Raw genomic sequence first — 12,728 nt, forward strand, 5'->3', positions numbered from 1 at the left:
AGTGAAAATAAGACCGCGAGCGAGGTGAAATAAGTTCGAAGCGAAACGCTCCTCTCCGGATCGCAACGCGGTTAGGTTTATAGGTTTTCCAGCCAAAGGTAATTCGCGAAAGAATTGTACAGAAATAAAATTCTCTCCGCTCGGAAGTAGCGAGAATTGCGACGTGGTGTTGCGGTGCAGTTGTAGCTGCGCACATATGGCCCCCTTCTTCCACTTCCATAGCGAATGAAGAGAAAATATACTTACACGTATATGAAAGTGTACGCGCGAGTTCGTACGGCGAGAGGACCGCTCAGCTGACTCCCCCCCGGGCAGAAGCGTCAGAAGCGAAAAACGAAGAAGCACTTCACTTGGCTTTCTTTCCAACTTTCGGTTGACCTAAGCAGAAAGTGGCATTTCCTGCGCTTCGACTCCGAGGCGAAGGTTCCCTCCCCTCCTCGCAGATTCCGAATCGTTGCGAGGGAAACTGAAGAAAGAAAGAAACAGAGAGAGAGAGAGTAGAAGACGGGGTTTTACTTGTTTCTGAAAATTTCATCCGCACGTAAACACATTCTCATAATCGTGAACGTTATACGGATATTGAGAGAGATCAAATTTTCCTCATTTTATAACGTAATCAAGATTTGAAATGACGTTGGCTATCGATTTTCTTCCTCCCCTAAAGTTCACGAGCACGTCGTTCGTTTATTCTTATGTGGAGAAAACCGCGCGCGTCGATCCGGCAAATTCGAACGTTTTCCTAATTTCAAAGGTAACCGGATTCCGAAGTACTTATCGAATTTACGAATACGAATCAGATTTCACGGCTCCTGCGGGCGAGACGCGGGAGAAGAAATACCAAACGAGAAGCAAAAAGAAGGGAGCGCGTACGCGAGAAAAGACAAAACCTGGACGAGAGTTTCGCGATGGTAAAATGGAGAGAAAATTAGAGAAAAAGAGAAAGTGAAACGAACGAGCGTGCGGGTGAAGAGAGAGAGAAGGAGAAAAGAAAAGAAAAATATTTAATTTCCCCGTCCAGGGGATGAATTGTATAAAAGGCGCGAAATGATAACAGGCTTTATGGGTGGAAACAACGCGGACAAAGGGGATGTTAAGAGATACGGCAGCGTACATATTTTCATTTACATTTTAATGGTCTGCACACAAAACTTTACTCGAGATTTTAAGTTTAACTTGAATTTCCTCACTATATACATACACCTATACACGGGTACAATATCTATATTATATCCCCGGCTATACGAATCACTTCGAATTACCCCATACCGGGGAGGGGGATTGCTGTACAGTAACTTGTTATTAATACGCGCGATTTAGGTATATAGACTCTTTGAATTGGCCGCGATAATTGGACCACTCCGCGCTCGCCGGCCCCGCGGTATAGTTAAATCCTCCGCGAAAGTGAAGCAAGGATAAAAAGAAATATCCGTCGGCCGACGGGCTCAAAATTTCAACGCTCAAACTTTCAGCCAGTTCTCAGACAGGGATTACACTATTGGTAATATTTATTCTTATCGTGACGTGCGGTGCCTGTGGTTCTACGACGCGCTCATCGACGGGGAAAATTTCGCTCCATATTTTTTATATTTCCTAAACACCGCAGATATTGGGAAATTCGGTTTAGGATTTCTGAGATCAATATACGTAAGCATTGCATAGGAAACACAAGAAAAATATTTTTGATTTTTGACCCCAAAATGAAGTATTTTTAAAATCGATGGTATGATGCTCTATTGAAGTATTTTGGACCCGGGAATACGAATCCGTTGAGTAAATTGAGCTACGAATTTTTCCCATCGAGATATCTGTTTTTCTGCTAGAAAATTTGGCGATAACTAGATCACTTTAACAGATGGATCAATTTGGCTTTCAGATTCGGATTCCTGAGATCAAAATACATGAGGATAGCATAAGAAACACAAAAAAGAGAAATGATGATTTTTGACCCCAAAATTGAAAAAATTCCAAGGGGTACCCCTTTGGATTTTTTCAATTTTTGAGCCAAAAATGAAGTATTTTTGAAATCGATCATATGAGGCTTTTCTAATGTATTTTGACCTCAGGAACACGAATCCGTTGAGTAAATTGAGCTACGAATTTTTCCTTTTGAGATATCTCAATTTTTCTACTCCAAAAAGCGAAAAATTAGCGATAACTCGATTAATTTTATAGATAGGTCGATTCGGCTTTCAGATTTGGATTCCTGAGCCTAAAATACGTAAGTATAGCATATAAAATGAAATATTTTTTTTCGACCCAAAATCGACAAAATTTCAAGGGGTACCCCTTTGGATTTTTTCGATTTTTGGGCCAAAAAAGAAGTATTTTTAAAGTCAATCGTAAGACACTTTTTTAACGTATTTCAACCCCAGGAACACGAATCCGTTAAGCAAATTGAGCTACGAATTTTTGCCATTGAGATATCCTTGAATTTCCACTTCTCGGATCGATAAATTGGCGATAACTCGTCAATTTTTCACAACAAGATTACTCCAAAGCTAAAAGTAAAAACACAGGAGAGACCGAAAAATACCATATCATAACGATATGCGGATAAAAAGTCAGTCAACCGCGAAATAATTAGCGGCAAGTGACACTGAGTGGATTTTAGGTCAAAGGGGCGAAATCAAGGTACATATACGTACGACGAACCTACGTTCAATTTCCCATCAAAACCCGGTATATTAGAAATGAGGGCGAAACGTTCGAGTGGGAAACGCATCGAGCACGTGCGCCCATAATTGTCAGGGTGGCTCCCCGAGCTCTCGGCAATCCGTAACGGCCCCAAATGGCACCCGGAACGTAATGGCTTCGGAGAAACTTGGCACATTTTTTCACCTACTGCCATGCCCGACACCGTATACACCTACGTGTGTACATATAGGATCCGAGTAACGCGCGAACGGGTCGTCTTTGATTCGACGCTATTGCCGGAGGGAGACTGAAACAAGAAAAAGGGTAGGGAGTGGTCCCGCGAAGCAGTAAAGGAGAAAGAGTGCCTTTTTCACCCTCGATAAATCGTAACCTTAGATTGTATTGATACCGATACTTTCGCAATTTATCTATCAACCCGCCGAGGGTTGTAGAGTCAAGGTTATCGAAGAAATCGCCTCCCGCTTCTCGCTACAGCTTCGCGTAATGCTTAATCACGTAAGATGATTTACCGTCAAAACTACAGCCTTCTTCTTTTCGACGCACGAATCATAGGGCTACCGAATTCGGGTACACACTACGTTCCTTCCAAAAATTAGCTCCTCTGCCGCGTGTAAAATCAAACGACGCGTCGAGAAATTCGGGACTCGTCCCTGCACCGCACCGTATCGATCTGCCGGGGAAGGATTACATCTGGCAAATCAGCTATCGTAGCAAACTCTGTAGAGACGCGAACAGTCGAAGCTGTATGTACATATATAGGATTATAGTGGAAATCCGATGAAATCATATGGAATATTAGTCGCGCATAGATTACGTACGACTAGACACGTTCGCGTCCGTTGGAACTTATTAGCGTAATTTGATAGACGTGTAAGCCTACGTAGTACGCGTATGTGAATTTATAATAATGCGTTAATTAACAAAGAGGAATGTTTGGTGCGCCGTGGAAATTTCCCCAGTTCGGAAAGGACGCGTCCGTTACGTGATATTTATTAGCGAATTCGCGGGATGAAAATGTCTTTGAAAGACTCTATCGGGGAGGCGTTTTAATATTTAATTAATGAGAGTGCCGTTATTTCGCTTGTTTCAGATCTCATGGATTCGCAAGAGGGACCTTCACATCCTGACGTCGGCGATATTCACGTACACGGGGGACGCGAGGTTCACCGTATCTCATCCCGAGTCATCGGACGACTGGGATCTGAAAATCGAATACGTCCAACCGAGGGACGCTGGAATCTACGAGTGCCAGGTCAACACCGACCCGAAAATAAACTTGGCCATTCTTCTCAACGTCGAAGGTGACAAGGCGCATTTTGCATATTACACATCACGCCCATTATCGTTCGCTCGATTTTCATTGATTTTTCTCTCCTCTTCGCTAATCGCAATTGTATACACATATATATAGGACGTCAGCTTCCGTCGGAGACAAAAAAAAAAAAAGGAATAAGAGGTGTTTCCTCCGGCGACTATTGAACCTGGTAGAGATAGTTTATTTATACTTAAAAACTCTCGTTTCAAGCACTTACAATCAGAAGAGTTGAAATTAAGTGTATCGAAAAGTTTTACTTCTTGGGTGAGAAGACTCGAGTGTCACGAGGTAAAATCGGAAAAGTTACTTACCGGGAGGGTGTGGAAACTAAGAGAGGTTTGTTAGGTTGTATAAGACGGGAAGTGGGAAACGAGAAAGAGGAACCTGTGCAGCAACCAGGAACCGGAAAGCACCCTGATAGTTCGAACGAGGAGTTGACGTAATTGTTCTTCAAGTTAATTACACTCAACGACTGTATGGATGACTAATAAAGTCGAAACGAAGTTCGAGCTCTACTCCGAGTTCAAAAACTACCCACCCTAGTAAGTCTTGTTGATCGTACGCCCGCGCGCTCCGCTCGCTGGGGCGAAACGGACGGGAGCTTGCGAGGGTGACGGGGGTAAAAATTTACAATATATTCAGGGCTTTGCTCCGGTGAAATCCTCTCGCGAGCAGGATTTATTTAACCTTTTTTTGAAAACCTCCGGCCTTTTTCTCCATAGGTCCCCGTACGCGGTGTTCCCTTATCCGGGAACGCAGTAACGTTCGACGAACCTTCGAACCCGAAGCGCGCGTCGCTCGGGCATCCTAACGCGCGAGAGGGGTGGAAATCAGGGAGGGGCAAGGGGGGTAAGGGGGGTAAATGCGAACGATGAATACCTGCGAGCGGGAAGGATCTCACCCTGTTTTTTCATTGTTTGAACCCCCAAAATTACACCATCGTGCGAACGGTTAGCTCCCCGAAGGAAAAAAAAGAAACGAGCGGATCGCCTCGCCGCCTGCGGCGGTCCGATCTTTTACTTCGACTCCTAAATGTTATATCGCCGAAAAACGATTGCAAAAAACTGACCAACATCGATCCCCGTCCAGCTATTGTATTACCGAGGGGCTAATCCTCGTCCCGTGGGATTCGGTAGCGACGCGATGTGATTTTTATAATTCGGTAGCCCGGATGGATCTTCGACGGACGATCGAGCTGACTCGACGAATGAGGAATATTGCACCAGAGTCGCATCAGATTTCGATCCTCCGTAACGTCCGAGTATGTGAATCAATCTACTTGTACCATCACAGATCCCCATAAGCCTGAAATTTGTCAACCTACGATCAGTATTGTATGAAAATTAACTCGATGTATGTTTCTGTGATCCCGTTCCAGAAAGCGCCCCCGTCCCCGCAACTGCGCCCAGCGCCGTTCACCGGAACTTCAACCCAGGTTAGAATCATGCCAGGCCTTGATATTATTTGTTATTTCATTACGTTATCACTGTCTGAAAATTAAAAAAAAAACCCGCTGTTCGATCCTTGTTTTTATTTTTTACCAAACGAATTGCCGTTTTTTTTTTTATTGAAACGATTATCGTTGTTCGTCATTATTTCAATGAATATGTTCACTCGCTGTTTTACTTTTCGTCACCCTTTTCATTCGCCTGCCCTTTTCACCGTGGCATAGGTTTTCTAAATAGTTTTGTCTGTTTGTACGATAACATCGATTGATTTCTGTTTATGGATTTTTGGTTTTCCCCAGATGTTAGCTATGATATGTTGCCAGGCTTTGCTCGCTTGATATTTTATTCGTAGCGTATTTATTATACGTAAATTGTGTAGCTCTATATTATAGACGATATCCCTGTCCGAATCGCAGTTCCATTGATCGATAACGAATCGCGGGTCGTTTCCGAGCACGCGAGACGTCACCTCGTATCGTTGCTTCGACGGTGTAAGAAAATCTCGGAGGATGTGGGTCGTGCGAATGAGGCTAGGATTAGGGTAGAATAGTTGTTAGAGATGCTTGTTCCAAAACGCTCTACGGAAATTATACCAGTCATTCACTGTCTCCGAAGTTTGGATATGGTCTTGCGCAGTTTCCTCCAAAGATCCAAACTGCATTCGCGGTCGATGGACCCCGAGAGATATAGCGTCACAGTGTAGCGGTGTATACGTGTGTACGCGCGAGCTTCTGTAAGCCGCGAAAATCCATTCCCTTAAATTCCCATTTCCGAATTACGTTTGTCCCCACCATGATCACCGTACACCTCTGCATATGTATAATACTCGTATCGAGCGCGACGAACATTATATACGGTTAATATCCAAGACAGGAATGAGATTGTGAAGTTTGTTTCCTCCTGTGCAGCGAAAAGTCCGAATGAAACGAAAGATTTTTTATATTTATTATTATTCCCCCTTCCGAATATTATATAGAATACGGCGGAACGTACCCTGTTTTAGATAGCCTTGAGCGGCATACATACATTCCCTGTAGTCTCACCTACCGCGGGATGAATCCTCTCGGGTAGTATTGAGATTTGAATAACAGAAAAAGTTTTTCAGGCCGTACCCACCTCTCCCCGCAGAGCGGCGTGAAAAAATATTGGGAGTAAAAGTTCTAGTAAGCCTTTGGAGGCTGGACGTTGCGTCGAAATAACGCGGGAATACCTTCCGTCGTTCGATAAGATTTGCACAAATCAATCGTCGAGATTTTATGTTTCTACACTTTATGAGTCGCTTCAGCTTACGAATCTGTTATTTTCGATTTTTAAAAAGTAAGAGGATGACACGACCTTCGGGGATCAAATTCTAAGAATGACGAGGCAAAATCTTCGGATTTTTTCGTGATCGGGATGTAAAAAAAAATCAAACATTTCTTTCGACCCGTTATTCGAATCGATAGAATGAAAAGCAAATTTCACCGTTCGCAATGAGTTAACAGTGAAGAACGAGTTATCCCGATGGCGATGTCGTAAAATCGAAAGCTCGTCAACCGCGCACATGTATGGAAAAACTTCTCCGAACGATGTATTTTTTAACGTCCACGGTTGTATTTTTGCCTTGAAATCCTTTCGTCTATTACCAACGAAATATGAGGAGGGTACGAAGATCTACGTGAGGTGAAATTTTTCTATCCAGATACTGGCAGAAACCAGTCTAGCTGCAATTCTATGTAGGTATACCGTCACGTTCGTAGTAAACGACGAAGTGAGTTTGAAATACGTCACAAAATGCTCACCTCCGTAAACCCGTTTCGCTTGAAAGTTTTTTTTCCCCTTTTTTTACTCAACTGGATCTCAAAACCTAGCCCACGCTTCGAGTCTGGAAGAAGACGTTTCGGATAAATATTATAGCCAAGACGGCAAAAGGACGAGGGCAGACCGGATTACAAAAGAAAAGAAGAGAAGGAGGGAATATACAAAATAACATCTCAACAGCTATCGTATGTTATTTGTTACAGCTGCCCAGGCAAAAATTACTGGACCAGAAGATGTCTACGTGAAGAAAGGAAGCACTATCAGCCTTACGTGTACCATAAACGTTCACAGCACACCGCCGAGCAGCGTGTCTTGGCATCATGGCGTCGCGGTCGTCGATTTCGACAGCCCGAGGTAGGTCGGATTATTATTTTTTCGTCGGTTCAAATTTATGCGCATACGCTCAGTTTTCACTAAGAGTTCCTACGATATCACAGATATTTCGATGCGGTTCGTTCGTCATATCCGACGTCGCTGCTGATTTTTCGCATTCTTATTCGTTTTCTTTAACGAGTACGTACCCGCGTCCGCGTCTTCAAAAAGAAGCCATGATATATTTGCCTTGATATAGGATCGCGAGAAGAGAATACCTTATGACTCTGTACGAGTATCAGCAGCAGCAGCATGTGAACAGTCCTATTTTTTAATCAAAAGAAATGTGAAGATCAGAAAGTAGCTGTTCGTATCTACGTATGAAATACGAGGAAAAAAACGGAACATGCGCTGATCAGAGAGATGAATGTGTAACAAAATACGCCATTGTACGACAAAATACGGGAAAAACTGAATGAGTCGTCTTATAGTTTTCGTGGAATGCCCGGATCTCGGAAAATTTTAGTCGACCTTTCGTTACCTTTTCAGAATAAAAATAAAATTATAAGTGAAAGAGACAAGGAAGAGGAATTACGTAAATTAAAAAGTCTCGGGTCGCAGGAATTTCCGCCGCGAAGATCAAGGGATACCTACTTCAACCGCAATATATATACATTATACTTCATCCCTACAAACCTTGCATTAACTGCTTTGGCACCACGTCTGGTTTGAGGATTAGTGGCGAAGGCACGCGCGTTCCCGTAGCGAAAAGGGAAAAAGGGTTTCGAAGTTCGGGAATATAAAGAGTAGAGTAAAAGATCGACTCGCCAGGCGAGGGAAACAGTTTCCTATATGTATACATCGTAATACAAGACAACACGTGTGCGAGGTTAAACTTTTGCTGTATACATACATCACGTATATCGCACTCACTCCTTGGAAGTTACGAAGGGGTAGCCGTGCGTAGGTGTGTAATGTGTTTCCATTACACGTATACCCCGGAATTGAAATTTATAATTGCAAAATCTGCAGGTGCGCGTACAAAAGAGACATTTGGATGTATTTAGACTTTTCGCTTAGAATTAGAATAATTACGGGTATGCGGGGGCGGCATACCCACGCCGAGTCGTTGGTGGTTGACCGGTTGCAAAGTATTTTTCATAATTCAGCGTTCATCACAGGGGTGGCGTGTCACTGGAGACTGAGAAGACGGAAACTGGCACCACGAGCAAACTACTCGTGACCCAAGCGAGGCTGAGTGACAGCGGAAATTATACTTGCATTCCTAGCAACGCCAATCCAGCGAGCGTCATGGTTCACGTGCTCAATGGTGAGTGTGCCGGACTACTTCCATCCATTTCAGATTCGTTGATCTCCCTTTTTTTTTTTCTTCACTCACCTTCGATATTCCATCATTGTCGACGCGGTCGCAACGACAATGAAAATTACCGGAGAACGGGAAATAACGTGCAGAATGCACGGCGAAGTGGGTCAGATGGAAAATTATTTTTTGATCGTTTCGTGGATTGCACGCGCAACATTTTTCACCCTGCACCCGTGTTCGTATGTACGTACGTATTAGCAAGGTCGGAGGATACGTCGTATCTTGGCAAAAGTTCATCGCGGTTGCGGTACAGGTACGAAACGCGGTTGCACCGTTCGTCACGGCCCCATAAATTATTGCTCCACGTTGCAATGTTTACACGGTTGATGTCCGCATGCCCGACGTTCAACCGCGCGGAATACGCAAGAATATTAAAACTATTATTATCATTGTTATTATTTATGTTTTTCATTCCGACCGAGCTTTATGAAACAGGTAGATTCCCCAAAAGTAGAACGCGCGCACGCGATATACGTATGGACGTGCGGAGATGGTTTTTGATTCGTCATGTTTGCATACGATCAAATTATAAATATACCTATGTATATTTGCGGTGGTTTTCGACGATGTGTTTTTATTATTGCTCAACAGAATTTTACACACACGCTCGTTAAGTTATTATGACAGGTGGAAGGAATACACCGGGTATAGCGTAAATACTCCTGGGCATTGGCATCGAAATTGCCCGCACGTATAGGTATATTTGGTTACACACGCGAAGCTCCAAAGCAAATATTACCTTGCTTTTTCGATACCTGGAACGCGTAGGTGCAGGATATCTGAAAAAATGCCGGTGATACCTACCGCGAGATATGATACGTGTTCATTGAATTGGGAGTTTTAGCTTTTACGCGGTACGAATGATACGAATGATGTACGTACATCTGATTAACAAAAAAAAAAACAAAAAACATTCGAATCACGAAATTCGTGACCGTGAGCGGGATGTGTATCACCTGGGGCAATTAAAAGATTTTCAATTTCTCATATTATCAAGCATCTTCCACGCTGTCGAAACTCACCTTCCACAACTCTCACTTGCCGATCAGAAATTATGTTTTTTCAAAATTCTCCCCAAGAGCTTTTCCGCTATCTTATTATTCAGGTATTTGGATATTCCGATCGATCGATCGTTCGTCCACATCGCTGTTCGCAAAAACCAATCACCCGTCTTTTTATTTCCCTTCATCTCGTGATTTTTTAATATTTCAGGCGAACATCCCGCAGCAATGCAACATGGCGGAAGCTGTGGCGTTACACCGACGTTGCTACTAGCAACTATGACGTTATTGGTAGCCAATTTGCTGAGGTGAACAATATGTGAATAATACAATATTAAGAGAAAAATCACGATTATAAAATATTAAATCGATATTGACCGCGGACTGAAAGGTGGAATATAAATGTTATCGAGTAGTAGAGAATACGGCGTCATATGCAGTGCAGATATTCCAACGAAACGTTGACTCGGAAAATGCATATTTAAAAATTGTATTAACGATGTAATAGAAGAAAATTTGAAGAAAAAAAAAAGAAAACTCTAGTAATCTCGTGAATAATCACGATAGTTCATTCCGAAGAGACAAACAATATCTAATGAAGCGGCAAATTAATATAATTATAAAGTAAATCGTAAAGTATACAGTGAAGGGATCTCACAGTGAACAGTGCGGAGTGGAGTAGGTCACAGTGAAATTTGTTGATATACGTTTCAAAGGAAAGGAAGAATACACAAATGAAACACGGATGGATAATTAAATTAATGGATGAATAAATTTGGTCAAAAGTGTAATTAAAGTACTGTAAGTATGACGCGTGTGTATGATATAATAGGTAGACAATATTAAACCATTCGATATATACTATGTATACAGTATACGTAATAAGGGATAAAATTGTATGTACGGTACGTGTGGTGATTTAGGGATAGATTATAATTACAAGATAACATGTAACGTAACTTATACGTAGCCTAATACCGTTTATACAGTTAATCTAACCTGAGGGTATAGCAGCTGGTATATCCGCATCCGCAAAATTCGTGCTAATATGTATAATAGCATAATAAGGTTATCATACACACGTATGGCTGCAGAGGTGTACCCGAGCCAAAATCCAAACTGGAATCACCGGGTCAAGAATACGAAATTCACCGTTCGATCGGACGACTCCGCGGATCGATCGCTCGCTCCTCCAGAAATTAGCACGACTCCGTAACCGCAGAATTATTGTCGGCTGTCGTTGTATTATTCGATAATTTATCGTTTCTTTGATTCGTTCGTGTATTCGTCGAAGCTAATCTCGACGATGGTATGTGTTCAAAATTACATATTTACAATTATAATTACACTCGTTCGCTTCGATAAATTCATTGAGCGAATTACAATAGATCTCTTATCGTTGGAATAATCGAATTACTGTATCTTCCCGCAATCAAACTGACATTTAATTAATCACGGATCAAAAACAATCAAATTAACGTTTGTATTTCATTGTCGAAAATAGGATGAGCTGTATTAAATAGCGAAATCAACTAGGTATATAACTGTTGTATGATAAACATATATATATTATATAAACGATATGATATGATATGATATTGACGGTATGAGTATAAGCATGCGAATAACGAGGGTACAGTACATAAATATACATATAAACGCATAAATATTATACATATTACATATTATATTTATTAAAAACGTTAGTGAATTTGATATTAACGAATTAAAAAGGCCTAATGGTGATTAATTTTGAAAGTTGTTATCGTTCGGAGAGAAACCAACAAAAAAAAAAAAAAAAAGAAAGACAAGAAAAAATAATTGATCAAACGAATTAAATATAGATAAATCGATAAGCAAAATCAAGGAGGGATGAAATCAAGTAAAACCATGTTAAACGTAGCAGAACGGATAAAATTTCTATCGAGGTCAGGCGAAAAGTACTCTTGTCTGTTGAAAGAAAAATTAAAAAATGTTGAAATTAACAAAACAAATATATATATAAATATATTAGACTTCAACTTTGAATAGTGATATATATAATATAATAACTTATAGAAATAAATATATTTACTGTACGGTAGTTATATTATTATATAAATAATATAATTATATATAAATATTATAAGTCGACATCGTTGATATTGATATTCGATTGAACTAAAGCAAAGGAATTAAGACGAAAACGGTGGAACAAGCAGATAGATTTCACCATCTTAGAATCTGAGTGAGAGAAGAATCACATGAACGACGCGTTAAAAATTTATCATTCAAACTATACGTTAACGTAATTTTTATCGTTACTTTCATTGTAACTATCATTATATACATAGACGAATAATGGCGTAGGTATTCCGTTGATTTTTGTACAGATATTTTCAACCATCGCGAGAGGACAATATCGAAGAATAAAAACTAAACGATTTAAAGATAAAATAAATAAATAAATAGAGCACTAGCAAATATTGCATGAAAACAAAAAATTAACCCGGAACATTTGTATCGTCGTAGTGAATTATTTCTACACGCGAATCGAACAAATTAATCGTTGATAAGCATCATGGTAATGAATAAAATATGTCCGAATGTGAACAAAATATTTAAACAGAATTATTTCACGAAGACGGAGTCCGACACTAGAAATTAAATTTATTTGCCACATTGGGATGTTTATTATCATTATTATAATTGTTATTATTATTACGAGTTGCAGACACACATAAAACGCACTGTAAATAAAAGTCATTATAACTATTTGTTTTATCATGTTACAAAGGTAAGGTACTATACGTCGATGTAAAAATAAAGAATAA

At 40.8% G+C, this 12,728-nt stretch overlaps 1 protein-coding gene across 7 annotated transcripts in view; it reads left to right on the plus strand.

Annotated features, from left to right (window-relative positions):
• LOC105693461 (hemicentin-2-like) overlaps nucleotides 1-12,321 on the plus strand; it is a 121,177-nt gene extending 108,856 nt beyond the window's left edge. For 4 of the 7 annotated variants that reach the window (XM_048659715.1, XM_048659747.1, XM_048659734.1 and 1 more), the window contains 5 exons: nucleotides 3,746-3,956; nucleotides 5,349-5,405; nucleotides 7,422-7,572; nucleotides 8,700-8,860; nucleotides 10,127-12,321. In XM_048659715.1, coding sequence (XP_048515672.1) covers nucleotides 3,746-3,956; nucleotides 5,349-5,405; nucleotides 7,422-7,572; nucleotides 8,700-8,860; nucleotides 10,127-10,227 — 681 coding nt within the window. In that variant the 3' untranslated portion in view covers nucleotides 10,228-12,321. The remainder of the gene's footprint in view (nucleotides 1-3,745; nucleotides 3,957-5,348; nucleotides 5,406-7,421; nucleotides 7,573-8,699; nucleotides 8,861-10,126) is intronic. The other 3 variants (XM_048659719.1, XM_048659727.1, XM_048659732.1) reach the window with 3 other exon arrangements.
• The last annotated feature ends 407 nt before the right edge of the window (nucleotides 12,322-12,728 follow it).

This window comes from Athalia rosae, chromosome 1, assembly GCF_917208135.1.
Source record: "Athalia rosae chromosome 1, iyAthRosa1.1, whole genome shotgun sequence".
Lineage (NCBI taxonomy): Eukaryota > Metazoa > Arthropoda > Insecta > Hymenoptera > Athaliidae > Athalia > Athalia rosae.